General features: G+C 43.4%; 1 protein-coding gene across 1 annotated transcript; it reads right to left on the reverse strand.

Annotated features, from left to right (window-relative positions):
• Positions 1 to 3,662: 3,662 nt before the first annotated feature.
• On the reverse strand, positions 3,663 to 7,396 carry TP53TG5 (TP53 target 5). Its single transcript, XM_023228006.3, has 4 exons — positions 7,322 to 7,396; positions 6,995 to 7,125; positions 4,803 to 5,316; positions 3,663 to 3,770 (listed from the first exon to the last, which is right to left on the reverse strand). The coding sequence occupies exons 1-4, from the start codon at positions 7,394 to 7,396 to the stop codon at positions 3,663 to 3,665; spliced, it is 828 nt and encodes a 275-aa protein (XP_023083774.2).
• Between the last annotated feature and the right edge of the window lie 20,173 nt (positions 7,397 to 27,569).

A 27,569-nucleotide genomic window follows, 5' to 3' on the forward strand; every position in this document is an offset into this window, starting at 1 on the left:
TTGGCCAGAGATTTTCAACTGATCTTAGGAATGTGGGAAATCTATTTCCAAAGGATAAAGGATGGTACCTAGATAAGAGAGTACTAGCCCACTACTGAGTTGGCATATCTCTTTAACTCTCCAGGTGTCTGAAGTTGCCCTCCCTTTTTCCCACCCACCACGTGAACTCGGGCCATTCAGAGAGAAAACTGGAGACTCCTACGTAGCTGATGCTCAGAATAGTTTATAACCCTTAAAGAAGAACAGGAAAGGAAAAAGGGATGTCTGGCTCAGAGGGTACTTCTAACCCCTTGCTCTAGGCAGCCCTGTCCATATCAGTGCCAAATGAGAGCCAGGATGGCAGCCAGCAGACATCAGGGGGTACAATCTGAAGCTCCAGGACTCCCAACATCCTGGAGGGTACACAGCTCAAACAGGCTCCCCTGGACAGGAATCCCCTTGGACTCCTTCCTCAGTGACTCCCAGGTCAGAGTAGCTTCCTTCTGCCAGCCCCAGAAGGCAGTCAGTGCACAGGTGTGGAATACCTTGTACTGGCAGCCCGAGGACCACGGAATCTCAGAAGCAGGGCCCTGGGGACCTAGGGCAGGAGGAATAGGGATGGAATCAACGTACAAGAGAACTCTTCTGTGGAGAGATTAAAAACCACTGTCTTAAGGTTTTCTGTTGGAAAGTAGTAAAGGGTGGTAGAAATAGCATTGAGGCAGGAGGGAGTAGGGGGAGCTGAGGGGTTTAATCCCTGCCCTGCAACTACCTGGGCAAGTCACAGTCATAGGGGCCCAATTCTGAAAGGCTTTGGAGAGCTGCAGTGGAGTACAAAGTCCTGGAGTCCCATTACTACCTGTGAGATCTTGGGTAAACTATGTTATCTCCCTTACCTAGATTTCCTCATATGTAAAATGAGCGTAATAATGGTACTTATTTCCCTGGGTTTTGTTTTGCCTTGTTTTCCGGTAGGTCAACACTTAATTCTATAAAATGGAAAAAGTGTTCCCTCCCTGGTTTTATCGTGAAGATGCAGTGAGATGTCATGTGTAAAGCGTTTAGCCCAGCACCTGACATGTAGGAAGTGATCCATACTTCTAGGCAATTATTAGGCTACCCGCCCCCCTCCATTTTACAGAAGAGGAGACATTTTTCTTCTGAGCCTGTGTTTTCAAATGTTGGGGGATAGGCTTGCCAGTCCTCTAGGTACCACTACCAAGTATTGAGCTCCTATCTGGCATGTACTGTGATTTATGTGTATTCTTACTCAGTCCAATAAGGTAAGCACCACTATTTCCCCCATTTTGCAGACAAACTGAGGATTGGGAGTAAACAACTTTTTCCCCATTACAAAGTTTCTAGGAAGCTAGCCCTGTCTGCCTCATCCTCTTTTCACATTCCAGTTATGTTTATGTGTGATCCAGACAATTGTGAGACAGACAGACTTAGGGATCTAGATGCCATATGCCATATTAGCAAAAGGTTGTGAATGTAAACATACATTTGGCTTGTTAACAAGTAGATAGCTCCCTAAAGGTGGGTAGTTAGGTAGCTGCTGATAAGTGAGAAATGGAGCCAGGACTCACTGGCCACAGGGCTTTATGATGATGACCCTGGTGTGGCGTGGGAAAAGGCCAAACATTTGTTCAGTGCCCCACAAACTGGCTTCTCCTACATGAAGCTTGATTTGCTTAAAACCCCCTGAAACAGACATTAGTATCACTATTTTATAAACATGAAATAGGCTCAGAGAGGTCAGGTGACTTCTAAAAAGTCACTCAATATAAAATCAGATTCACACACTTCAATTTTTTCCCAGTTAACTGTTAAGCAGCCATTTCTGGGGTGGCTTCCTCCCCAAATCAGTGTTACTGGGCCCAGAGGAGGAGCTTTAGGTTGAAATGGTTAACCAAAGGGAGGTTGGTAGTGGGGAGACCCCGGTTGTGGAATTGTGGGAGGCAGGTGGCCAGAGGCCTAAGTGCCTGGGCAGGTGGGATGAGGTGGAAGGAGCCTACTGCTGGAATTCCTTCACTCCCAGGCCTGCCCCTTGCTGCTCTGGCCATGCTGGGTCCCCGCCTTCACACACAGCCATCCCCTATACTCGGTGGTGTTCCCAGTGGGCAACTGGGGCCCAACTCCAGCTCTCTGGAGCAAAGTGAAGTTGCCAGTCTCACTCAGGCCCACCCCAATCCAGCCTCCACTTGGGGCTCCCTGGGCAGGCCCCCCTGAAGGCTAGTACAAGCGGGCTCCCCAGAAAGGGTCGGGTTTTTTAGCTGGGAGGGCGCTGTCTTGACTGTCTGCTGACAGCGCGCTCAGGACAGAAGTTCACGCAAAGGTTGATGGAATGGAAGAGTGAATAGAGATTATTTTCGAAAGTTGATGGAGTTGAAAATACCCAGCAAGGGAACTGCCATGGAGACTGTCCAGGAAATGGGCTGGAGTGCAAGCTGGGTGGGAAGACCGCTGGAAGTGGAGGTTACTGGGGTGGAGGTGGCGCGGGAAGTGGCGGGGTGGTGGCGGCAGAGGTAGGCACCGTAGGGAAGCTCCAGGAAGATTGCGCTGGGAGGTGAGCTCGGGAGCGCGCAGCAGCCACTATGTGTGCTAAGCAGTCCCCGTGCCGTGGCTCCGCCCAGGCTGGTCCGCGCGGCTGCTGATGCCCAGTCTTGGTGCCCAGTAATAGTGGGGAGGAGTGTGTGAGTGGGCGGGGTGGGGGGCGAAGTCCATCCAATCGTTCTCCCTCTCTCCCAAACTGGAGATCTATCTTCATCGCTGCCCTGACCCCCCACCCCCGGAGAGCTGTGTGCCCCTCAATGGCTCCACTGCTCTCCCGAGGGCGCGCACTCCACGCAGCCTGCCTCTGGGGAATATGGAGGCCTTTGTCCGGAGAAAACTCGGGCTCCCTTGGCTCTCCTCTCCACAACGTCTATGTTAGGGCCCTGTGACTCCTACCGACAGAGGGTGACCCCGGCCAGATGGGGTCGACCAGGGCTTGGGGTTGAGGTCTTCGGATTGAGGGTGGACCTGCCATGTCATGCTGAAGCAGTAGAGATGCAGTACCAGCTCCTCCGCCTGATCCGGTGCCTTCTATGCTCTGTGACCAAGGCAGGACACATTTGGAGGCCCAGCTGACATCCACTTTTTGACACCAGCCGCAATGCAATCAGTTTTTGACAATCAGTTTTTGACAATCAGGTCGCAATGCACGCGTATGACCCACAGGGTGCTGGGGCTATTCCGTCTGCCTCGTGACTTCTGAGCAGGCTCTCATTTCACCTTTTCCCTTTCTTGGGAAAATGGAATGGGGAGCAACCAGGAGCCCTTGCTCCTGCCACTTTCTAGCTGAATGAGCCTGGACACGTTACTTTCTGCCTCCGTGCCGCGGTTTCCTCTTGTGGGCTCACGGGGCGATTGTGAGGCACCTTGCATCCAGGAAGCACACGAGCGCCCTGACTTCATAGAGCGCACCACTCAGGAGACCAGCTCGTGGAGGTGGGGGAGGGGTGCAGCTCGCTGGCTTATTTGGTTCTAGACTGACCTTCGGGGCCTGGGGGTGGAGGTGGGGGAAGCCTGAAGTCGCAACATAGGCTCCCTCTGCTGAAGGCCTCTTTCCTTCATCCTTCCCAGCCCCAGACAAACAGGCAGAGTAAGCAGTATTCATCTTAGGTGCCATATGGAAGATTTTATTTGTAGACTCGTGAATTTTGCCACCCATCCCTCCCCTTAAGCTGACTGCGCGATCTCCACCCTCTGCTCGCACCTCTGGCTCCCGTCCACCAGGTCACATCAACCTGCCAGCAGAAACCTCGGTGTTAGATGCTAAGACTGTCCCCAGGGGGCGCTGGTCGTTTGGGGAGCGGGCGCAGGGACAAGGGTGCTGTGGTGTCTGTGGTAGGGTGGAAATGGCTTTGCTAAAAAGGAAAAGCCTCCCTTTAAGCTAGACCCGGTGGCCACTCACCCCATTCCTTTCATGGGACTTTAATTCTCCCAGGAAAGGGCTGGAGTATTGACTTCTTTTTTTGCTAAGGAACTTTCTGTTCAGAGTAAATCTCTTTTTTTCCTTTCTTTTTTTTTTTAAGACAGGGTCTTGCTCTCTTGCCCAGACTGGAGTGCAGTGGCAAAGTCACAGCTCACTGCAGCCTCGACCTCCTGGGCTCAAGCGATCCTCCAACCTCAGCCTCCTGAGTAGCTGACAGTACAAGTGCAAGCCACCACATCTGGCTAATTTTAAAATTTTTTTGTAGAGACAGTGTCTCATTATCTTGCCCAGGCTGGTCTTGAACTCCTGGCCTCAAGCAGTCTTCCTGCCCTAACCTCCCAAGGTGTTGGGATTACAGGCGTGAGCCACCATGCCTAGTCTGTTCAGAGTAAATCTTATTTGAGGCATGAATAAATCAAACATAAATGGAGAGTTGAATTGATCTAAGAGGGAATGGGATGCAGCAAAGCCCTACTTGACCATCTCCCCCTCCCACATTTGGAAATCCTTAAACCCACTTATGTAGGCCTCTGACTGTGAGATTCAGAGCCACAGCAGTTTCCATCTCTGCTAAGGCCTTCAGGCAATGAAGGCTCACTTCAGTGCCCCTCCTTCCCCAGGTCTCCTAGCTGTATCCTGAGAGGCCTCAACCTAGTCACTACCCTGCTGTATGATGTTGGTCTAAGGTTTCCCCATCTCTGGACATGAAGGCGGAGCCTCCCAGCACTGCCATCCACACACCACTCAAAACTCCAGATCCTGAGCCCTAACTCTGGGCCCCAGATCTAGGCCTGGCTTGGGGCTTGCATCTCACCTAGCCTGGCAGTGTTGTTATCACACCCACCTTGTATGGATGCCACATAGGCATTTCAAGGGATGCGGAGCAGAAGCGGGTGCAGCGGCGCTTGACCCAACGCAGGGTGGAGGGTCTGCACATCACCCGGGGTGCCGGGAGGTGGATTCGTGTGGGCAGCCCCTCAAACCAGATACACTGGTCGGCTACCTTAAGCTGCTTCATGTGCCCCATGGGAGTTCTATTGTGGTAGGACTTAATGAAGATGACTCGGGGGCCCTCAGTGAGTAGTTGCCTCCCCTGGGCTCCAAGGTTCAAGCCATGATCCCTCGATGTCCTTGGAACCTCAGGCTCTACATGCTTTTCTTTCCATGGCATTGCCGCCAATGACGTTTTTGCCTTGTTACTCATCCTTGACTGCATCTGGGGCTTCCACTCCTTGTACTCTTTTTTCTTAGGGTCCCCTGTGGACTCTAATTTCTTGGACTTGAGTTCCTTCTTGGAGCACCCGATCTCCTGGAACTCTTCATTATTTTGTTTCGCTTCATTGCAGGGACTGTTTTCCCTGGCAGGGAGAGGAAAGGCAGTCAGCAGAGTAGGACCAAGGCCCTGGTTGCCTAGCCTTGCCCCGACACAGTTGATATGTGCCAGCTCAGGGGAGCCTGTGAATAAAGCTAGAGGGGCATGCAAAGAAACTTCTCTGTTGCCCAGAGGCCTTGTGCTGGTGTGAGGGGGTGTAATGAGCACTGGCAGAAGGGATGTGAGAGATTGGGAAGGTGAGAGTCATGACTAGTAGTTAAGGCCCCTAGGAATGGATATTGTCTACATCATCTGCCACTAGATTAGAATTCTGTCTCTCTGGACTTCAGGTGGGAGGGTGAACAGTCCAGTAGTTTTTCTAAATTGTGCTCCAAGAAACCTTAGGGTTCTGAGGAGGTGTCTCAATGTCACCTCCCCTGACCGACTAGGGGCAGGATACCTCCCCCCAGCCCATAACAACACAATTGGGGCTTGGGAATAGATATTTGAACAGAGGTTTCACTGCTTTAATAAAGTTGGAAAACTGTTCAAGACCAGCACGGGCAACATGGTGAGACTCTGTCTCCATACAAAAAAAAAAAAAGAAAATTAAGTTGGAAAATGATGGGGCTAGATGATCCTGATCCTTCTAGCTCTGTGTTTCCTAATTGCCTTTAACTAGAGGCCAAATCAGAAAGAGGAGCCCAGAAAGATGGCCTTGAGAGAAATATTAAATGCTGAGACTTTCCCAAAGGGTGTCTGTAACAGACTGGGCCCCCTGCAAACCCCCCAGTGGCAACACCATCCTAGCCAAGGGTGTGGAGAGAGATGAGCCCTTGGGCTGCAGATAATGGCAATACTGTGATGGTAATAATGGCTCCCGCTGATTGAGTCCCCGGTCTATGCCAGACTTGGGATCCTTACAACTTGGGATCCTTACTACTTCTGTAAAGTAGAAGGCAGTGAAGCAGAGTGGCTTACAGAGCATAGGTGTTGTTGGGTTCAGACAAACGGGCTCAGATTCTGCTTCTGCCTCTTACCACCTGTGTGATTTGGGCAAGATATTTAACCTCTCAGAGCCTTAGCTTCCTTATCTGTAAAACTAGGATAATTCTGTCTACCTAACAGGATTGTTGTGAAGAATAAACTAAATGGGAAAATTCTTAAGTGCTTAGCACTGTAGAGGGCACTTAGCAGGCACCAATCAATGTTAGCTTTCTTAGTACTCTCATGTGACTTATGAGGAAACGGTTTGAACTTGTCTTGGAGGCATGGTAAAATAAAAATAAAAATAAAAATATATTAATAAAGAAACTGAGCCTCAGCAAGGTTAATCCTCAGATTTGAGGGGTCAGTCTGCAGGTGACTGACTGGGTTATATTGACTTGCAACGGGAGGAGGAGGAGGAGTGACCTGTCTCAGTGCCCCAGGGTGGAGTGAGCACCACAATTGGATGACTACAACCATTGTTATGGCCACAGCTCTGATATCAGACGGTAATGGCTTCAAATCCTAGCTCTGCCACTTATCAGCTGAGTTAACTGAGTAAGACAAGTCACTTCACCTCTTGAGCCTCAGCTCTCCAAGAGTAAAATAGAGTTAATAAATACCTCTCTCACAGAGGCTTTGTGAAAATTAGACTTGTTCTCTAAATTCCTTAGCACAATGCCTGTTCCCAGTAAGACGGCATTTGGGTCCATTACGGGGGCCAAGCCCCAGCTTACCCAGAGGAGATTCGGAGAATCTTTGGAACACTGAGCAGTGTATGCCAACACCTTTTGGCCAGCTTATGCAGTTCTTGGATCCGGCGGTTCGAGCTCTTGAGTAGCTTCAAGAGCGACAAGTTTTTTAACACCTGCCGGGATCAAGAAACCAGATAAATAGAAGCTTCAGCTTTCCTGGACAGCCTCCCTCTCCCCTGCCTGCCTCTAGCTCCTCTCAGCCAAGGGCCGGCCTGCTGGCTCCCCTGGGCCACTCAGCCTGGCAACCAGGGGCAGCACTGCATAAGTATATGAGCTTCCCCAAGCTGGGACCAAAACAGGGCATCTCACCGTTCTCAGACGGTTCCGCTCAATTACTTTGCTCACAGGCTGCTCTGTCTCGTCCTGCGGTTTCTCATCTTGCATCTGAGGGACAGAGGATAAGAGAGAGACATAAACCCAGAGGAATCAGCCAGGCATGGTGCCTCATGTCTGTAATCCCAGTACTTTGGGAGGCCGAGCTGGGTGGCTCATTTCAGGTCAGGAGTTCGAGATGCCTGGCCAACATGGTGAAACCCTGACTTTACTGAAAAAAATACAAAAATTAGCCAGGTGTGGTAGCACGTGCCTGTAGTCCCAGCTACTCAAGAGGGTGAGACAGGAGAATCACTTGAACCCAGGAGGTGAAGGCTGCAGTCAGCTGAGATCTCGCCACTGCACTCCAGCCTGGGCGACAGAGTAAGACACTGGAGGAATCCTCCTGTACTCCTCCATGTGCCTCTCCATTTGGCCGAGCATGGTTTGACCAACCCTAGGCTGGGAGTTTTGTCATCTTGGTCTGGGGACAGAACTGGGAGACCATTTTAACTTTCCTGACCTCCCGTCACCCTTCACCTTTCCCTTTTTCTCCCATGCTGGAAAGTCCCGTCCTTGTCATGGTGATTCTTTGCTAAGGTCCCCTCTAGGGACTCACCCCCAGGGTCTAGTCCCAAGTCTGACCTTGGAAACCCAGCTATTCTTGGGCCTCTTCTTTGCTGATGGACTCATGCTGGGGCTGTGAGTCCTCAGAGACGAATGGAGCAACACCAGTGCCAGGCACCCACCCTGCTCCTCTCAGTTCAGCCAGCACTCAGGCTGGGCATCAGATGGTGGTGCTGGCTCTGTACCACCTGCAGCTGTGACATCACTGAAATGTGACAGTAGCAGGGCTGGGTCTCCAAGGCCTGTATGTGGCAGAGGTGAGGGGTAGAGGGTGAGAAAGAAATACAGACAATAGGTGACAGACAGCTGTGTACATTGTCACTACCTCCTTGTGAGGTAAGAGGATTATCCCCTCTTTTTAAATGAGGAAGCCAAGGTTCAAAGAGGTTGAATAATGTACTCAAGGCCACACTAGATCTAACCCAGGTAGATTATAGTCGGCTGGAAACCTAACAAGGTCTGATAGTCAACCCATGAAACCAGGGATTCCCAAACCATGCTCATCCCTTCAGTCATGTCGCCTGTTTTGACTAGGCGCCTGCTACATGCTAGGTGCTTTTTCTTTTTTCTTTTTCTTTTTTTCTTTTTTTTTTTTTTTGAGACGGAGTCTTGCTCTGTCGCCAGGCTGGAGTGCAGTGGTGAGATCTCTGCTCACTGCAACCTCCACCTTCTGGGTTCAGGTGATTCTCCTGCCTCAGTCTCCTGAGTAGCTGGGACTACAGGCACCTGCCACCAAGCCCAGCTAATTTTTGTATTTTTAGTAGAGATGGGAGTTCACCATGTTAGCCAGGATGGTTTGGATCTCTTGACCTCGTGATCCACCCACCTCCGCCTCCCACAATGCTGGCATTAGAGGCGTGAGCCACCACGCCTGGCTTCGCCAGGTGCTTTTTCTAAGTGCTAGAATAACAGAAAAATTCTTGCCCTCAAGCTTACATTCTAGTGGAGGGGAAACTGTGTATGTGCTTGTAAATGTTTAATAATTGGCTCTCTGAAGCAAAATGTATATGTGTTTGTATTATAAATTTTACTGATAAAAACCAACAAATAATAAAGTCCTATAATACTCTTTATTGTAACTTCTATTAGTGAGTTGCTTCTTACAGTCTGCTTTTCTTAGATTTTGCCTAACCCTTCTATTTGTAGCCAACCTATGGTTGTAGTGGATAAACAAGTATAATACCAACATTAATGTTGGTATTTTCATTTACACTAAATAGTAAGAAGAAGGTGAAAAAGTGAAACAACAGAGATATTGAAATTTAACTCATTTATCAATGACTTCATTGACCTGTTTGCTGAATTGGACCATAGTTTTTGAATACTGGAAGTATTTTTTCAGATTCTTTTTGTTATTTACAATTGAACAGCTATGGACAGGACACTTGCTTACGTTTTCTCTTTTTTGTTGTTTTTGGGGGGTCTTTTTTCAGATCTATATATGATTTATATATATTTCTACTGTACAGATATACAGATATAAAGAATTCTAAGAACACAGATAATAGTAAAAGGTAGTAAAAAATAGAGTGACAAGTTTAAGCATGTTTCACCTTTGTTTTTAATGTCACGTATTTAATTGGAAGTTGCTATAAATTACATTTTAATGATGGCCATGCCTAACAACCAGCCTGCAGAATTCCTAGAAATGTAACAGTAGACTTTTGTGAGCCCTTATGAGTCAGCTTCAGTACGCCAATGCTACGTCAGATGGAAATAAGTGCCTGGAGAACAGCAAACAGGGTAAGGGGAATAGGGAGGGCAGAGGTAGAGGGTTTGGTATATTTAAAAGGTGGTCTAGGAAAGATTCATCAACAGGATGAGATTTGAGCAGACACCTGAGAGGGAGAGGGAAGAGGAGAATGAATGGTGGTAAGAGAAGATGAGGCAGAGAGGGAGTTGTGGTGGGTTAGGCAGATCACAACAGGCTTTAAAGGGCGCTGGTTGCCCTGAAACCCTGGTGCCCAGCCGGCTGCATCAGAATAGTATGAAGAGCTTGTGAAAAACATTTTTGTGGGCACCACCCCATTCAGTAGGCCAATCAGATAACCAATCAAATGTGGGACCCACTCCACACCCTTCCACTTCTAGTGGGGAGAGATGTACATGCACAGGGGGTGCTTAGCTCTGAATGGAGGGGTGAGGGGCCAACCCTAGGCTGTGGGACAGCTTCTCACATATAAATATCCTTTCTTATTAGAGTGAAGGTTAGGTAGTGGGTTAAACTGCTGCTGTGGCCTAGGGAAGAAAGCAATGTGATGATTTGGCAAGGAAGGCACAGAGGGTACACCCTCTCTCTCTCCTGTCTACCCCCATACTCCTTGGCTGCTCTGCCTGCTCGGACATTCCCTTCCCTACACACAATTTCAGCTCTGATCAACTGGACTTCACTGAACAATGCTGCTCTGAGGCCCTGGTGCCTGGCGGGCTATATCAGAATCACCTATACTCGCTACTCATCTCCTGAGCTTCGAGGGCTGGGGAATCACTGTGTGCTAGGCACTGAGGGACAGCAACATTCTAGGCAGAGCATGCCTCTGAGTTCACAGACCAAGGGGATAGGTACCCCTAGAATCTAGACTCCTCAAGGGCAGGTATTTGTGTCTGTTTTATTCATTGATTAGCCACCAGATCCTAGAACAGTGCCTGGTGGACAGTGGGTGCCCAAAAAGTATTTTTTGAAAAATGAAATAAATAGCATTATCTATGATACGGCTAATACTGAGGGTTATGGGAGCACAGAGGTGGAGCCTCCCAACCCAGCCTGAGGACGTCAGGGACTCTTCCTAGAGAAGGTAAGGAGGAATGAAGGATGAGTAGATGTTGGCCAAGCATAGGGGTATGGGGCAGGTCGGGGGAGGTGGGCAGAGCATTCTCAAAAGAGGGAATTTAAAGAATGTGAGTGTGGAATGGAATTATGTCGTATGTTGGATGTTGCTGGAATAGAAAGTAGGGGCCAAGAGTGGCAGGGGCGAAAACTGGAGAAGTGGGTAAAGAGACCTACCCAATGACACACAGCTGGTAAGCCTTGGGAACTAAATCCAGGGCTGTTGAGTGAAAACCTCCACTCTTTTTTTTAAAAAAATGGTGTAATAAGATATGGATAACATGAAATTTACCTTCTAACCATTTTTGTTTTTGTTTTCAAGACATAGTTTCACTCTGTCACCCAGGCTGGAGTGCAGTGGTGCAATCTTGGCTCACCACAACCTTCACCTCCTGAGTTCAAGTGATTCTCGTGCCTCAGCCTCGCCAGTAGCTGGGACTACAGGCCCACATCACCATACCCAGCTAATTTTTGTATTATTAGTAGAGACGGGGTTTCACCATGTTGGCCAGGCTGGTTTCGAACTCCTGACCTCAAGTGATCTACCTACCTCGGCCTCCCAAAGTGCTGGGATTACAGGCATGAGCCATCGCACTCAGCCCTAACCATTTAAAAAAGTAGTTAAGTGACAGTAAGTACCTTCTCTTTGTACAACCATCATGGATATCCATCTTTAAACTTTTTTATCCTATGGAATTGGATCTCTGTATCCATTAAATAATAACTGCCCATTTTACCTCCCCAGCCCGTGGCAACCACCATTCTACTTCCTGTCCCTATAAATTTGACTACTCTAGGAACCTCATATAAGTAGAATAATACAATATTTGTCTTTTTTTGTGACTACCTTATTTCACTTAACATGTCTTCCATGTTGTAGCATGTGTCAGAATTTCCTTCTCTTGGCCAGGCACAGTGGCTCAAGCCTGTAATCCTAGCACTTTGGGGAGGCCAAGACAGGTGGATCACCTGAGGTCAGGAGTTCGAGACCAGCCTGGCCAACATGGTGAAGCCCCGTCTCTACTAAAAGTACCAAAAATAGCTAGGTGTAGTGGTGGGCACCTATAATCCCAGCTACTTGGGAGGCTGAGGCAGGAGAATCACTTGAACTTGGCAGGTGGAGGTTGCAGTGAGCCGAGATTACGTCACTGCACTCCAGCCTGGGCAAAAGACGAAACTCCGTCTCAAAAAAACAAAAACAAAATAATTCCTTCTCTTTTTTTCTTTCTTTTTTTTTTTTTTTTTTTGAGATGGAGTCTCGCTCTGTCACCCAGGCTGGAGTGCAGTGGTACGATCTCGGCTCACTGCAACCTCCGCCTCCCGGGTTCATGCCATTCTCCTGCCTCAGCCTCCCGAGTAGCTGGGACTAGAGGCACCCCCCACCATGCCTGGCTACTTTTTTGTATTTTTAGTAGAGATGGGGTTTCACCGTGTTAGCCAGTATGGTCTCGATCTCCTGACCTTGTGATCTGCCCGCCCCAGCCTCCTAAAGTGCTGGGATTACAGACGTGAGCCACTGTGCCCAACCAATTCCTTCTCTTTTTAAGGCTGAATAATATTCCATTGTAAGTATAGGCCACATTTTCTTTCTCTGTTCATTCATTGGTGGACATTTGAGTTTCTTCTGCCTGTTAGCTATTGTGAATAATGCTACTGTGAACAAGGATATACAAACATCTCTTCAAGGCCTTGCTTTCAGCTTTTGTGTAATACCTAGAAGTGGAACTGTGGAAGTGCTGAATCATACAGTAATTCTCTTTTTAATGCTTTGAGGAACCACCATATTGGTTTTCGCAGTGGCTATACCATTTTACATCCACACCAACCATGTACAAGGATTCCAGTTTATCTATATCCTTGCCAACACTTGGTATTTTCTGTTTCTTTGATACTACGTAGCCATCTTAATGGGTGGGAGGGGGAGGTTCCACTCTTTTGTTTCCTCTCATACTTTGTTCTTTAATTTCTTTAGTTAGGTTTACTGGGGTATATTTTATATATAGTAAAATTTACCTTTTTTAGTATACAGTTCTTTAAGTTTCGATAAATGCGTTCTAGCGTAGAATACCACAGTCAATATATGGAATGGCTTCATAACCCCCCTAAGTTCCCTCAAGCCACCTCTTTGTAGTTAACTCCTCTTCCGACTCCCAGCTTTGGCAACAAACTGATGTGTGTTTTCAGTCTCCAGAGCTTTGCCTTTTCCAAAACATAGGTGGAATCATATGGTATGCAGCCCTTTGAATCTGGATTTCTTTCACTTAAGATTTGCACATGTTGGGTGTGTCAATAATTTGGGGTTTTTTTCATTGTTAAGTAGTATTTCATTCTATACATATGCTACAGTTTGTATATGTAATCATTAAAGGACATCTGGGCTAGTTTCTGGTTTTCAGTGATTGTAAATAAAGTTACTAAATACATTTGTGTACAGGTTTTTGTGGGAATACAAGTTTTTATTTCACTTGGATACATACTTAGGAGTGCAATTACTGGATCATATGATAATTATACGTTTAACTTTAGAAGATATTGCCAGAATTTTCCAAAGTGGCTTTACCATTTTATATTTCCACCAGCAATATATTCGAGGTCTAGTTGACTCACATTTTTGGCAGTATTTGGTACTGTTAGATTTTTATTTGTTTGTTTTGTTTTTAGCCACTCTAGTAGGTATGTCATCATATCTTATAGTAGTGTTAGTTTGCATTTCCCCAATGACTAATAATGTCGAACATATTTTCATGTATTTATTTGCCATCTGTCTTTTTGATGAAGTTTTTGTTCAAGTCTTTTGCCCATTTTTAAGTTACTTATTTTAAATATAACTATGTTGAGAGTTCTTCACTAATTCTGGATCTCTTTATCAGATATATGACTTGCCAGTATTTTCCACTAGCCTGTGGTTTATCTTTTCATTTTCTTAACTATCTATTTAAGAACAGATTCTTAATTTTGATGAAGTCCAATCTATCACTTTTTTAAATGGGCTGCGCTTTTGGTGTCATATCTAAGAAATATTTGCCTAACCTGAAGTCACAGAGGCTTACGCCTATATTTTCTTCTATGCATTTTATAGTTTTAGTTTTTAAAATTTAGATATTTGACCTATATTTTGTTTAACTTTTGCGTATAGTCTAAGGTATGGATTAAGGTTCTTCTTTTGCTTATAGACATCCAGTTATTTCAACAGGATTTTGTTTTGTTTTGTTCTGAGACAGTCTCTCTCTCTTGCCCAGGCTAGAGTGCAGTGTTGCACTCTTAGCTCACTGCAACCTCTGCCTCCCGGGTTCAAGTGATTCTCCTGCCTCGGCCTCCCAAGTAGCTGGTATTACAGATGCGTGCCGACACAGCTGGCTAGTTTTTATATTTTTAGTAGAGATAGAGTTTCACCATGTTACCAAGCTGGTCTCGAACTCCTGACCTCAAGTGATCCACCTGCCTCAGTCTTCCATGGTGTGAGCCACCATGCTCAGCCCCAACATGATTTTTTGAAAAGACTACCTCTCTCCTTTGAATTTTAAAATCAACGTACTGATTTCTACATAAAATCCTACTAGGATTTTGATTCCCCTTTGGATTCATCATTCTGAGTCATTCCTTCTTTTTTCTGTGCATTTGCCATTGAGTTGTTTTCTCAATTTGCTTCCTGCCAGTAGAATTTTAGGATGTAAAGGCCTCTTTTCACTTTTTAAGATTTTTTTTTTTTTGAGACGGAGTCTCGCTCTGTCGCCCAGGCTGGAGTGCAGTGGCCGGATCTTGGCTCACTACAAGCTCCGCCTCCCGGGTTCACGCCATTCTCCTGCCTCAGCCTCCCGAGTAGCTGGGACTACAGGCGGTCGCCACCTTGCCCGGCTAGTTTTTTGTATTTTTTAGTAGAGACGGGGTTTCACCGTGTTAGTCAGGATGATCTCGATCTGCTGACCTCGTGATCCGCCCGTCTCAGCCTCCCAAAGTGCTGGGATTACAGGCTTGAGCCACCGCGCCCGGCCACTTTTTAAGATTTTTAAAAAATTTGAAATGATTATCGATTCAAAGATGTTGCAAAAATAGAAAGGTCCTGTGTACCTTTCACCCAGTTTCCTCCCGAGGTAACACCAGACAAAACTAGTACAATATCAAAAGCAGAAAATGGGCAGTAGTACAATATACAAACCACATTGAGACTGAACCAGTTTTACATGCACTAATTTGTGTGTTTCATCACCAAAAAGATCTCTCTTGTGCCATCTATACCTCCCCCCTCCATCCAGTACATAATCCCTGGAAACCACTAATTTGTTTTTTGGATTTTGTTTGTTTGTTTGTTTTTTGAGACAGAGTCTGTCTCTGTTGCCCAGGCTGGAGTGCAGTGGCATGATCTCGGCTCGCTGCAACCTCCACCACCCGGGTTCAAGTGATTGTCCTGCCTCAGTCCCCCGAGTAGCGGGGACCACAGGCATGTGCCACCATGCCTGGCTAATCTCTTGTATTTATAGTAGTGACAGGGTTTCACCATGTTAGCCAGGATGGTCTCGATCTCCCAACCTCAGGTAATCCACCCGCTTTGGCCTTCCAAAGTGCTGGGATTACAGGTGTGAGCCACCGCGCCCAGCCTGAAACCACTAATTTGTTATCCACTCTATAATTGTTGTCATTTCAATAATAGTATATGAATAAAAGCAAGTGAAGGTATTAAAAATATTATATGAGTGGAATCATACAGTATGTGACCTTTTGAAGTTGGCTTTTTTCACTCAGCATAATGCTCTTGAGATCCAAATTATCGCATGTATCAATAGTACTTTAAAAATCACAGAAAGTTTTTAAAAATATACATAGAGGTTTTGTGTGCCCTTCGATCATTTTCCTCCAATGGGTGGGAAAATCTTACATACCTTTGGTATAATATCAGAACCCTGTATAAATTCATGTAGCCACCATCACAATCAAGTATAGAACTGTTCTATTATCCCAAGGCTTCCTCATGCTATTCATAGACACAGTCACCCCTCCTTCCTCTCACCCCAATCACTAAAAAGTTCCACTTCATCGCTATAATGTTGTCATTTTGAAAATGTTATATACATGGAATTATAGTATGTAACCTTTCAAGATTGGCTTTTGTACTGGCTTTTCCATATAACGCCCTTTATATCCACTCAAGTTGTATCAGTAGTTGTCCCTTTTTTGCTGAGTGCAATTACATATAACACAGTTTGGCCGTTCACCCATTGAAGAATGTTTGTTTCCAATTTAGGGCTATTATGCAGGTTTTTGTCTCCACACATAATTTTCATTTCTCTGGAATAAACTTCAAGGCATATGACTGCTGCCAGACAATTTTCCAGAACATCAGCAATGTTCATACATTGATACAGCTTCTCTGCATTTTGACTTACTTTTAGAATGGTCACTATTTTATTTTAGCTGTTTTAATAGGTGTGTAATGATATCTTACCATAGTTTTAATTTGCATTTCCCTGATGGCTATTGATGTTTAATACATTTTAGGCTGGGCGCGGTGGTTCATGCCTATAATCCCAGCACTTTGGGAGGCTGAGGCGGGTGGATCACTTGAGGTCAGGAGTTCGAGACCAGCCTGGTCAACATGGTGAAACCCTGTCTCTACTAAAAATACAAAAATTAGCTGGGTGTGTGGCAGGTGCCTGTAATCCCAGCTACTTGGGAAGCTGAGGGAGGAGAATCGCTTGAACCCAGGAGGTGGAGGTTGCAGGGAGCCAAGATCACGCCACTGCACTCCAGCCTGGATGACAGAGCAAGACTCAAAACAAAACAAACAAACAAAAACAAACAATTTTAATGTGCTTATCTACCATCTCTATATCCTCTTTGGTGAAATATCTGTTCACCTCTTTTGCCCATTTTCTAATTAGACTGTTTGGGTGTTTGTTCTGGAAAAAGAGTCTTGCTCTGTTGCCCAGGTTAGAGTGCAGTGGCATGATCATAGCTCACTGAAGCCTTGAAATCCTGGACCCAAGTGATCCTGCCAAGTAGCTAGGACTACCAGCGCTCACCACCATGCCCAGCTAATTTTTTTTCTTTTGAGACAGGGTCTTGCTGTGTTGCCCAGAATGGTTTTGAATTCTCTTGGCCTCAAGCCATCTTCCCACCTCGGCCTCCAAAGCACTGAAATTACAGGTGTGAGCCACTGTGCCCAGCCTGTTTGTTTGTATTTTTACTTTTGAGTTTTGAAAGTTCTTTATATATTCTAGATATGAGTCCTGTGTAAGATTTGTGATTTGCAAATATTTCTTTCTAAATTTGTATGTCTTTTATTTCTTATTCTTCTCTTATTGTACTAAGACTTCCAGCACTACATTGAATAAAAGTGGTGGGAGCAAACGTTCTTGCCTTATTTTTTATCTTGAGGGGAAAGCATCCAATCTTTCCCCATAAAGTATGATGTTAGACATACTTTTTTGTAGGTGCCTTTATCAAGTTTAAAGTTATCTTCCATTCCTAGTTTGTTGAGAGGCTTTATCCTGAATGGATATTGAATTTTCTCTAATGATTTTTCTTTATCAATTGATATGATCATGTGGTTTTTGTCCCCTTGGTTCATTAGTGTGGTAGATTATGTTAATTTAATTTGAATATTGGACCAGACTAGCACCCCTGAATAACTCCACTTCATTTTGGTGTATAATTTGTTTTATATATCAGTGGATTCAATTGAATATGGGTCAATGTTTTATGGTATCTGCACTGCCTTTGAAGTGGTATAGTGTTATTTGAAAGTGGACTTAATTTAGTTATAAATGTGTATTACAGACTTTAGGGGAACCACTTAAAAAGTTTTTAAAAGTATAATTATAGGCTAAGAGGGAAGAGAAAATGGAATCATATAAAAAGCTCAATTGAAACCAGAAAGGTGGGAAAAAAAGGGAAGAAAGAAAAAGAGACAAAGAATAAGCACAACAAATTTTTAAAAATGATAAACTTGACAAATATAAAACCAATTGTATCAATAATCACTTTAAATGTGAATGGCCTACATATACCAATTAAAAGACTGAGCTTGTCAAAGTGTGTAAAAAATACAAGACTCAAATATATGTTGCCTTTAAAAAACCACACTTTAAATATAAAGAGACAGATAATCTAGAAATAAAGGGATGGAGAACAGTATATCATGCTAACACTAATAAGAAAGCTGGAGTAGCTGTGTTAATTTCAGGCAAAGCAGACTTCAGAACAAGGTACACTATCAGGGATGAAGAAAGGCATTAAATAATAATAAAGGGTCCATTCTCCAAGGAAACATACAACCTATAATGTGTATGTCACTAACAATGGAGTACCAAAATACATGATGCAAAAACTGGTAGAACTCCAAGGAGAAATAGACAAATCCCATTATAGTTGAAGACTTCAACAACCCTCTTTCAATAATTGATAAATCAAGTAGGCAGAAAAATCAGTAAGTATATATTTGATCTGAATACCATCATCAATCAACTTGATCTACTGGCATTTATAGAGCACTCCGTCCAACAATAATAGAATACACATTCATATCTAGCTCACATGAAACATTCAAGAGATAGTACATTCTGGGCCACAAAATACAGTTGAACAAATGTAAAATAATAGAATCATACAAAATATGTTCTCAAACCACAGTGTAATTAAACTAGAAACCAATAACAGAGAGCTGGAAAATCTCCAAGGGATTTATAGAATAAACAACACACTAGTAGGTAACACGTGGATCAAAGAAAAGTCTCAAGAGAAACTTTAAAATATTTCTAACTAAATTAAAATGAAAAATATAGTTTACCAAATTTGTGGGATGCAGCAAAAGCCATACTTAGAGGAAAATTTATAGCATTAAATGCATATATTAGAGAAGAAAGACCTAAAATCAATCTAAGCTTCAGAAAGAAGAAACTAGAGAAAGAGCAATTTAAGCTTAAAGTAAGTAGAAGGAAAGAATAAAAATCAAAGCAGAAATCAATGAAATTGAAAACCGGAAGATGATAGAGAAAATCAGTGAAACCAAAAGCTGGCTCTTTGAATTATGAATAAAATTAACAGATCTCTAGCCAGGTTAACCATTTCTTTTAAAAAAATAAATAAGATACAAATTACCAGTATTAGAAATTTGTTTGTTTGTTTGTTTGTTTGTTTTTGAGATGGAGTCTCACTCTGTTGCCCAGGTTGGAGTGCAGTGGCGTGATCTTGGATCACTGCAACCTCCGCCTTCTGGGTTCAAGTGATTCTCCTGACTTAGCCTCTGGAGTAGCTGGGATTACAGGCGCATGCTACCACACCTGGGTAATTTTGTACTTTTAGTAGAGACAGGGTTTCACCATTTTGGCCATGCTGGTCTCGAACACCTGACCTTAGGTGATCTACCGGCCTTGGCCTCCTAAAGTGAGATTACAGGTGTAAGCCACTGAGTCCAGCCCACATGTATTATTTAGAAATGTGGTGGGATTTTTGGATTAATAGAAGTGTATTTAAGCAGGAATACATATAGTAATCATTACTAGACTTAATATGAGATGTTAAATGTTTGACCCATTTTTTCTTCCTGGATAAGCTTTTCTTTCCTATCCCTACCAGTTTTGAAAACACCACCAGAAAAAGGCGGATCCAATTCCACATAGAGCTACTGGACGAATATTTGATAATGGGTCTGAAATTGGGATTGACATTTGCTGATCTTACACAAGTCCAACAAATTAAGCCAAGATCTTTGATGAGCCCTTGATGAATCATCATTGGTTAGGGTCACTGTGCTGAATAAGTACCCCTGTTTAAACCCAGATTTATGGCCAACTGCTCAGGTTGCAGTTTGTGGACATATGTCATATTCAGCTGGATTGAGGGTCGTGGGCAGAGGGGCCAGGTGTGATGGAGTATACTTTGGGGGAATCATCTTGGTGACCCAGTGCACAACTGCACCTCTTGACTCACGTAATTATTCAGAAATGCAGTGTTTAATTTCCATATGTTTGGAGACTTACCTATTATCTTTTTGTTATTGATTTCTAGTTTAATTTCATTGTGATCTGAGAACATAAGCTGTGCGATTTTGATTTTTTAAAATTCCTTGAGGCCGGGTACAGGGGTTCATGCCTGTAATCCCATGTCTCTTGGATGCCATGGCAAGAGGATCGCTTGAGGATAGGAGTTGAAGGCTGCAGTGAGCCATGATCAGCACCACTGTACTCCAGCCTGGGCAACAGAGCAAGACCCTGTCTCTTTAAAAACATTTTTTTAGTTGACTTTTATTTTGTGACTTAAGATACGGTCTTGGTGAGTGTTCCATAGGCATTTCAAAAGAATGTGAATCTTGTTATTATTGTGTGAAGTATTCTCTAAATGTTAATTAGATTCTTTTGGTTGATGGTTTTTTTAAAGTTTTTATACATCCTTGTTGCTTTCCTGTCTAGTGTTTGTTTTCTTTTTTTGACAGAGTCTCGCTCTGTTGCCCAGGCTGGAGTGCAGTGGCACAATCTCGGCTCACTGCAGCCTCCCCCTCCTGGGTTCAAGCAATTCTTCTGCCTCAGCCTCCTGAGTAGCTGGAATTACAGGCACCCACCACCACACCCGGCTAATTTTTATATTTAGTAGAAATGGGATTTCACCATATTGGCCAGGCTGGTCTTGAACTCCTGACCTCAGGTGATCCACCCGCCTTGGCCTCCCGAAATGTTGGGATTACAGGCGTGAGCCACCACGCCCAGTCTCCTGTCTAGTATTTCTATCAAGTGTTGAGAGAGATGTGTTGAAGTCTCCAACTTTAATAGTGGATGTCTATTTTTTTTTTTTTTCAGTTCTATCAATTTTTGTTTCATAGATTTTGAAGATCTGTTGCTTGGTACATACACATGTATGATTGCTACGTCTTCTTTGTGATTTGGCCCTGTTATTATTATACAATGTCTTTTTTTTTGCCCTGGTGATTTTCTTGGCTCAGCAGTCTATTTTATCTGATACTGAAATTGCCAACTCTGCTTTCTTTTAATTAATCTTTCTATGATGTGTCTTTTTTCATCCTTTTATGTTCAATCTACCTATGTCATATTTGAAGTGAGTTTGTTATAGAGAGCTTACTTTGGGTCGTTTTTTTCACTCCATTTTGCCAGTCTCAGAGTTATACATTATATTTATAGACCATTTGCAGTTAATGTAATTATTTGTTAGGATTTAAGCCTGCCATTTGATTGTTTTCTTTTTGTTCCCTCTGCTTTTCATTCTTCTATTTCTCTACTCTTCCTATGGGTTAAACAGTTTTTAGAATTTCATTTTTATTTACCTATGGTGAGGTTTTTTTTTAAGTGTATCTCTTTGTGTAGGTTTTTTAGTGGCTGCCTTCCATATTACGTCATACATAACATAATCTATGACCGTCTACTGGTATCGACACTTTTGCCACTTTCAGTGAGGGATAGAAGCCTGACCTCTATTTAGGTCCCTTTACCCTTCTCCTTTCATAATGTAATTGTCTTAAATCTCTTCATTACATAAATTGAATCCTCATTAGACAATGTTATAATTTCTGTTTTAGCCCTCAAACATAATTTAGAAAATGCAAGTGAAGAAGGATAGCCTATCATATTTATCCATATTTTTATTATTTCCATTGTTCTTTCTTCACTCCTGAAATTTCAGGTTTTCTTCTTTCATCATTTCCTTTATGTTTGGAGAACTTCCTTTAGCCATTCTTTTATGGTACAGCAGGTCCTCAAATAATGTTATTTTGTTTAGTCATTTCTTTATAATGTTGACAAGAAAAACAAACAAACAAACCAAAAAAAAACAACAACCAACTGATTCCCAGCCATGGCCACTGTCTGTGTAGAGTTTGTACATTCTCCCCATGTCTGTGTGGGTTTTCTCTGGGTACTCCCAATTTCCTCCCACATCCCAGAGATGTGCACATTAGGTTAATTAGTATATCTAAATTATCTAAATTATCCAAGTATGAGTGAGGGGTGTGTGTGCGTGTGCGCGCGTGTGCGCATGCGCTCTGTGATGGAATGGCATCCTGTGCAGGGTGCCTTGCACCCTGAGCTGCCAGAATAAGCTTCAGCCACCCAGGACCCTGAAATGGAATAAGCAGGTTGGAAATGAAGAATAAGTGAATACGAATTATTGTAAAATAAAAATTTGTGAAGTATATAATAATAATACAAATGCATAACAGTAAATAATTTGATATAAGAGCACTCAGCCAGCCTGCCACATTTATTATTGTTTTTGAACTACATGGTGGTAGAAGACACTCATTACAATTTTTGCTCTGCAAAGATTTATTCCTTGGTTAAACCCACCACCATGATGACTGCTGTCACTCACTGATTATACTAATTCAGCATGACCTCACTTTAATTACATCACCAACAGGTGAGTAAATAATTACCTTTCTTGTTTTATTAATCTTTCTTAAGTGTGTGTATAGCTCACATTTAGTTTAACATTTAATACTAGATGTGTCTGGGCATTTATTTAGAAGCATGGTGTAGTTTTTGTGACCAAAAATACACTGTACGGACTCACTTTGTTAATATAAATCAGTGTATGATAAACTTGATTTCATTATACATCATTTTGCTTAAAGTTGCAGTTTCCAATAAACTACTGACGATATTAAGGACTTACTATAGTTCTTCAGTTAACAAATTATGTTAGTTTTTCCTTCACTTGAGAATGTCTTGATTTTTATACCTGAAGGATTTTTTCACTTGGCTTAGCATTCTGGGTTGACAGTTTTTTCTTTTAGTACTTAAACATGTTGTGCCACTTCTTTCTGGCTTTCATGGTTTCTGATGAGAAATCTGCTGCAGTTTAAATTGTTGCTCTTTTATTGGTAAGATTCATTTCTCTGCAACTGCTTTCAAGACTTTAGTTTTCAGAACTTTGTTTATGGTATGTCTTGTAATGGATTTCTTTGATTTATCATGCTTAGGGTTTAGTCAGTTTCTTGAATCTGTGTATGCATGTCTTTCATCAAATTTGGGAAATTTTCATCCTTATTTCTTTGAACACTTTTTTAACTCCACCTTCTTTTTTTCTCTTCACCTAGGACTCCCATGACACAAATGTTAAATCTTTTGTTATAATCTTCCAGGTTCCTGAAGCTTTGTTCTCTCTCTCTCTCGTCTCTCCCTTCCTCTCTCCCTCCCTCCCTTCCTTCCTTTCTTCCTTCCTTCCTTCCTTCCTAATCGAATTTCTCTCTTTTTCAGATTGGGTAATGTCTACTATTTTATCTTCAAATTCACTGATTCTTTCCTATGTTGTCTTGTATTAGTCTTCTTAGGCTGCACGTAACAAAACCACAGACTGGATGTCTTAAATAATAGACATTTATTTATCCTAGTTCTGGAGGCTGGAAGGCCAAGATCAAAGTGACAGCAAGATAGATTCATTCTGAGTCCTCTTCTCTTGGCTTGTAAGCATCTACCATTTCATTGTGTGTTCACATGACATCTTTGTGTGCACACACAGAGTGCGTTGGTGTCTCTCGTATAAAGATACTCATCCTAGTGGATCAGAGTCCTACCCTTATGACCTCACTTAACCTTATTGCTTTCATAGAGTCCCCATCTCCAAATACAGCCACACTGGATTAAGACTTCAACATATGAATGAGGTGAGGGAGGACACCAATATTCTGTCCATTACATATTTCTATTCTTCTATTGAACCCATCCGGTGAGTTTTAAACAATTTTTGGCTACTGTATTAGTTTCCTAGGGCTTCTGTATTAAAGGACCACAAACTTTGTGCCTTAAAACAACAGAAATTTATTCTCTAACAATATGGGGGGGCCAAAAGTCCAAAATGAAGATATTGGCAGGGTTGGTTCCTTCTGGAAGCTCAGAGGGAGAATCTGTTCCATGCTTCTCTCCTTGCTTCTGATGGTTGGCAGCAGTCTTCACTTGGCTTGTAGACACATCATTCTAATGTCTGCCCCAGCTCCACGTATTCTCCTCTGTGTGTCTCTCTGTGTCTTCATATAGCATTTTTATAAGGAGAGCAGTCATTGATTTAGTGATTATACTAATCCAGTATGACTTCGCTTTAATTACATCTGGAAAGACCCTATTTCCAAATAAAGTCACATTCTGAGGTTATTTCTAGGAATCTTTTTTCCCGAGATTTTCTTTTTTGTCTTCAATTATTTAAGAATATGTGTAAGTGCTGGCTTGTTGAAGCATTTTTATAGTCCCTCTTTTAAAATCCTTGTCAGCTAATTCCAACACACCGTGTTAGGATCTGTTGATTATGTTTTCTTGTTCAAGTTGAGATTTTCCTGGTTCTTGGCATGGTGAGTTATTTTCACTTATAACCTGGTCATTTTGGATATTATGTTATGAGACTCTGGATCTTATTTACATCTTCTGTTGAACAGGCCTCTGCTGAAACTGGTAGTCCAGCCTTGTTACATGGCCTCCATTGACACCTCCCTGTAAGTAAGGGAGGGTGGCTCCATTATTGCTAGGAAGAGGTGGAAATCTAGGCTCCACAGTTGTCCTCCTTTACGTTGTGGGGAAAGGAATGAGCCTTGTTACTACTGGATGGGGATGGCAGCGCAGCTTCTCCACATGGCCTCCAAGAATATCATGGAGATGATGGGGAGAGGCACTCAGTTACTGCTGGGCAGTGATGAAAACCCAGGCTTCCCACTCAGCCTCTTCTGACATCACCTAGAGGTGAGTGGGAGGAATGTTTTGTTATCACCGAAGATTAAAGTCTAGCTTTTCTCTCTACCTGTGCTAATGGAGTTTGGGAGAGAGTTCCCTGTCTCCCACCCCCAAGATTGTGCTGGAGGCATTCAATATCAAAAGGCTTTTGCAGTCCAGGCATGGTGGCTCATGCCTGTAATCCAAGCATTTTGGGAGACCGAAGGCGAGTAGATCACTTGAGGTCAGGAGTTCGAGACCAGCTTGGCCAAAAAGGTGAAACCCCATCTCTACTAAAAATACAAAAAAATTAACCGGACATGGTGGCACGTGCCTGTAGTCCCAGCTACTTGGGAGGCTGAGGCAGGAGGATCACTTGAGCCTAGGAGGTGGAGGTTGCCATGAGCTGAGATTATGCCACTGCACTCCAACCTGTGTGACAGAGTGAGACTCCATCTCAAAAAAAAAAACAAAAAAAAAAAAAGAAAAAAGAGGGTTTATCTTGCTAGGGCGCCCCTTCCCCAGTCCTTTGACAAGAGAGAAAGCAATCTTTTCATGGGGACATTTCTGTCTGTACCTGTGGCATTTCCAGGTTGTAGGCTTTGGAAAAGAAAACACCCAGGGACTCACTGCTGTATCATTCCTCCAGTATGGAGATTTCAGGCTGCTCTGCCTTCTTATGCTTGTTTTATATATAATTCCCAGCATTTTAAATGTATATAGTAGCAGGGATAGAAAGGAATACATCTCCTCTATCTTGTCCAAAACTAGAAATCCTCTTTTTTTAAATTTTTATTATTATTTTTTGAGACAGAGTCTTGTTCCGTCACCCAGGCTGGAGTGCAGTGGCGCAATCTCCCCTCAGTGCAACCTCCAGCCCCCAGATTCAAGAGATTCTCGTGGCTCAGCCTCCCAAGTAGCTGGGATTACAGGTGTGCACCACCACACCCAGTTAATTTTTATATTTTTAGTAGAGGTGAGGTTTCACTATGTTGGCCAGGCTGGTCTTGAACTCCTGACCTCCGGTGATCTGCCCATGTTGGCCTCCCAAAGTGCTGGGATTATAGACATGAGCCACTGCGCCTGGCCAAAATCCTCTTTTTATTTGTACTCTTTTTATCCCTGCAAATTCAAGGTGGTGATGTTTCTGGATATATAATCCTTTTTAAAACTTGTGGGTCACTTTGATCTTATTCAATATTACTCTGTTAGACAAAAGACATGCCCACAGATTTCTTTGCAATAAGCCCTTCTCTACTCTAGGCTTCTGCTGAGATGGCTAAGAGACAACAATTAGCCATAAGATTTCCAGAATCACTATTGTTTTGATTTGGAGGATCTGTGAGGCATATCCATAATTTGTTTAGACTCTTTAAATATGACTGAATAAGAGGCTGGGCGCGGTGGCTCACGCCTGTAATCCCAGCACTTTGGGAGGCTGAGGCGGGTGGATTGCCTGAGGTCAGGAGTTCAAGACCAGCCTGGCCAACATGGTGAAACCCCCGTCTCTACTAAAAATACAAAAATTAGCCGGGCATGGTAGCAGGCACCTATAATCCCAGTTTCTTGGGAAGCTGAGGCAGGAGAATCACTTGAACCTGGGAGGCAGAGGTTGCAGTTAGCCAAGATTGTGCCACTGCACTCCAGCCTGGGGAACAAGAGTGGGACTTCGTCTCCAAATAAATAAATAAATAAGACTGAATAGTATTCTGAGGCACTGCCTTAAGTCTTTCTGAGATGTTAACAAAATATTTTACATTAATATTCTTTTTGTTTGTTTGTTTTTGAGACAGGGTCTCACTCTGTCGCCCAGGCTGGAATGCAGTGGTGTGATCTTGGCTCACTGCAACCTCCGCCTCCTGATTTCAAGTGATTCTCCTGCCTCCACAGTAGCTGGGATTATAGGCATGTGCCACCACGCCCAACTGATTTTTCGTATTTGTAGTAGAGATGGGCTTTTACCGTGTTGGCCAGGCTGTACATTAATATTTGCAGTTTCATATTTGGACCAGGCTTTCCTGGCAGTGCCCTGTACTTGAGTTTTGCTAGGAAGCCATTTTTAAATTTTACTATCATCTGCTATTTGGAGAGGATAAGCATTTTCTAAATCATGAAGTCTTAGCTCTTTCATGTTTAACATTCTTTCCTTTAAAGTTCAAGATTTTTCAACTTGAGCCCTATTGATATTTCAGCTAGGATAATTATTTGATGTGTGTGTATTTGGTGGGGGGATTGAGGTGGTTTGAGGGGGGCTGCCTTATACATTGTAGGATGTTTAACAGCATCCTTGGCCTCTGCCAACTAGATGGCAGTAACAACCTCTCCAGCTTTGACATCTAAAAATGCCTCCAGACATTGCCAAATATCCCCTGGGAGGCAGTATCACTCTCACTGGAGAGCTCTTGCTTTAGTTTATCCCTTTGCTCCTCCCTTTCACTATAGGCAGCAAGAAGAAAGCAGGTGGTGCCTTTAACATTTTGCTTGGAAATTGCTTTACTTAGATCATCCACTTCATTAGGCACATTTTCTGTTTTCCACTTTATTGCAGGCAACGGGGTTGCTAATTTTTGTGTCACAGTATAGTTTCCAATAGTATTTACTTCACTTGGCTGGGCTTAGTGGCTTATGCCTGTAATCCCAGCGCTTTGGGAGGCCAAGGCGGGTGGATCACCTGAAGTCAGGAGTTCAAGATCAGCTTGAACAACATGGTGAAATCCCGCCTCTACTAAAAAAAGCTGGGTGTGGTGGCATGCACCTGTAATCCCAGCTACTTGGGAGGCTGAGGCAGGAGAATCACATGAACCTGGGAGGCAGAGGTTGCAGTGAGCTGAGATCAACAAGAGCAACACTCTGTCAAAAAAACAAAACAAAACAAAACAAAAATCAAACAAAAAGAAAACCAGAAAAACAGTATTTACTTCACTTTCCCGCATACCCTCACTGCACCTTATCTAAGGGCTGAGGCTTCTTTAACAGCTTCTTCAGGCACTTTAGGTTTTTACTACACTCTTCTCAAAGTCCAATTGTAATGCCACTCCTGCATATTAGAGTACTGTTACAGCAGTACTTTACCCAGTACCAAAATCTTTCTTTTCCCCTTTAAACATTTTTTTCTTTTTTTTTTTTTTTTTTTTTTTTTTTTTTTTTTTTT

Source organism: Piliocolobus tephrosceles, chromosome 20, assembly GCF_002776525.5.
Source record: "Piliocolobus tephrosceles isolate RC106 chromosome 20, ASM277652v3, whole genome shotgun sequence".
Taxonomy (NCBI): domain Eukaryota; kingdom Metazoa; phylum Chordata; class Mammalia; order Primates; family Cercopithecidae; genus Piliocolobus; species Piliocolobus tephrosceles.

Excerpts from the sequence above, each read along its gene's own strand:
- TP53TG5 (XM_023228006.3), bottom strand. The coding sequence starts at position 7,396 with ATGCAAGATGAGAAACCGCAGGACGAGACAGAGCAGCCTGTGAGCAAA. Across the intron at positions 7,126-7,321 it reads AGCGGAACCGTCTGAGAACG|GTGTTAAAAAACTTGTCGCT; the intron begins GTGAGATGCCCT and ends TGATCCCGGCAG. Across the intron at positions 3,771-4,802 it reads CTATGTGGCATCCATACAAG|GTTGATGTGACCTGGTGGAC; the intron begins GTGGGTGTGATA and ends TTCTGCTGGCAG.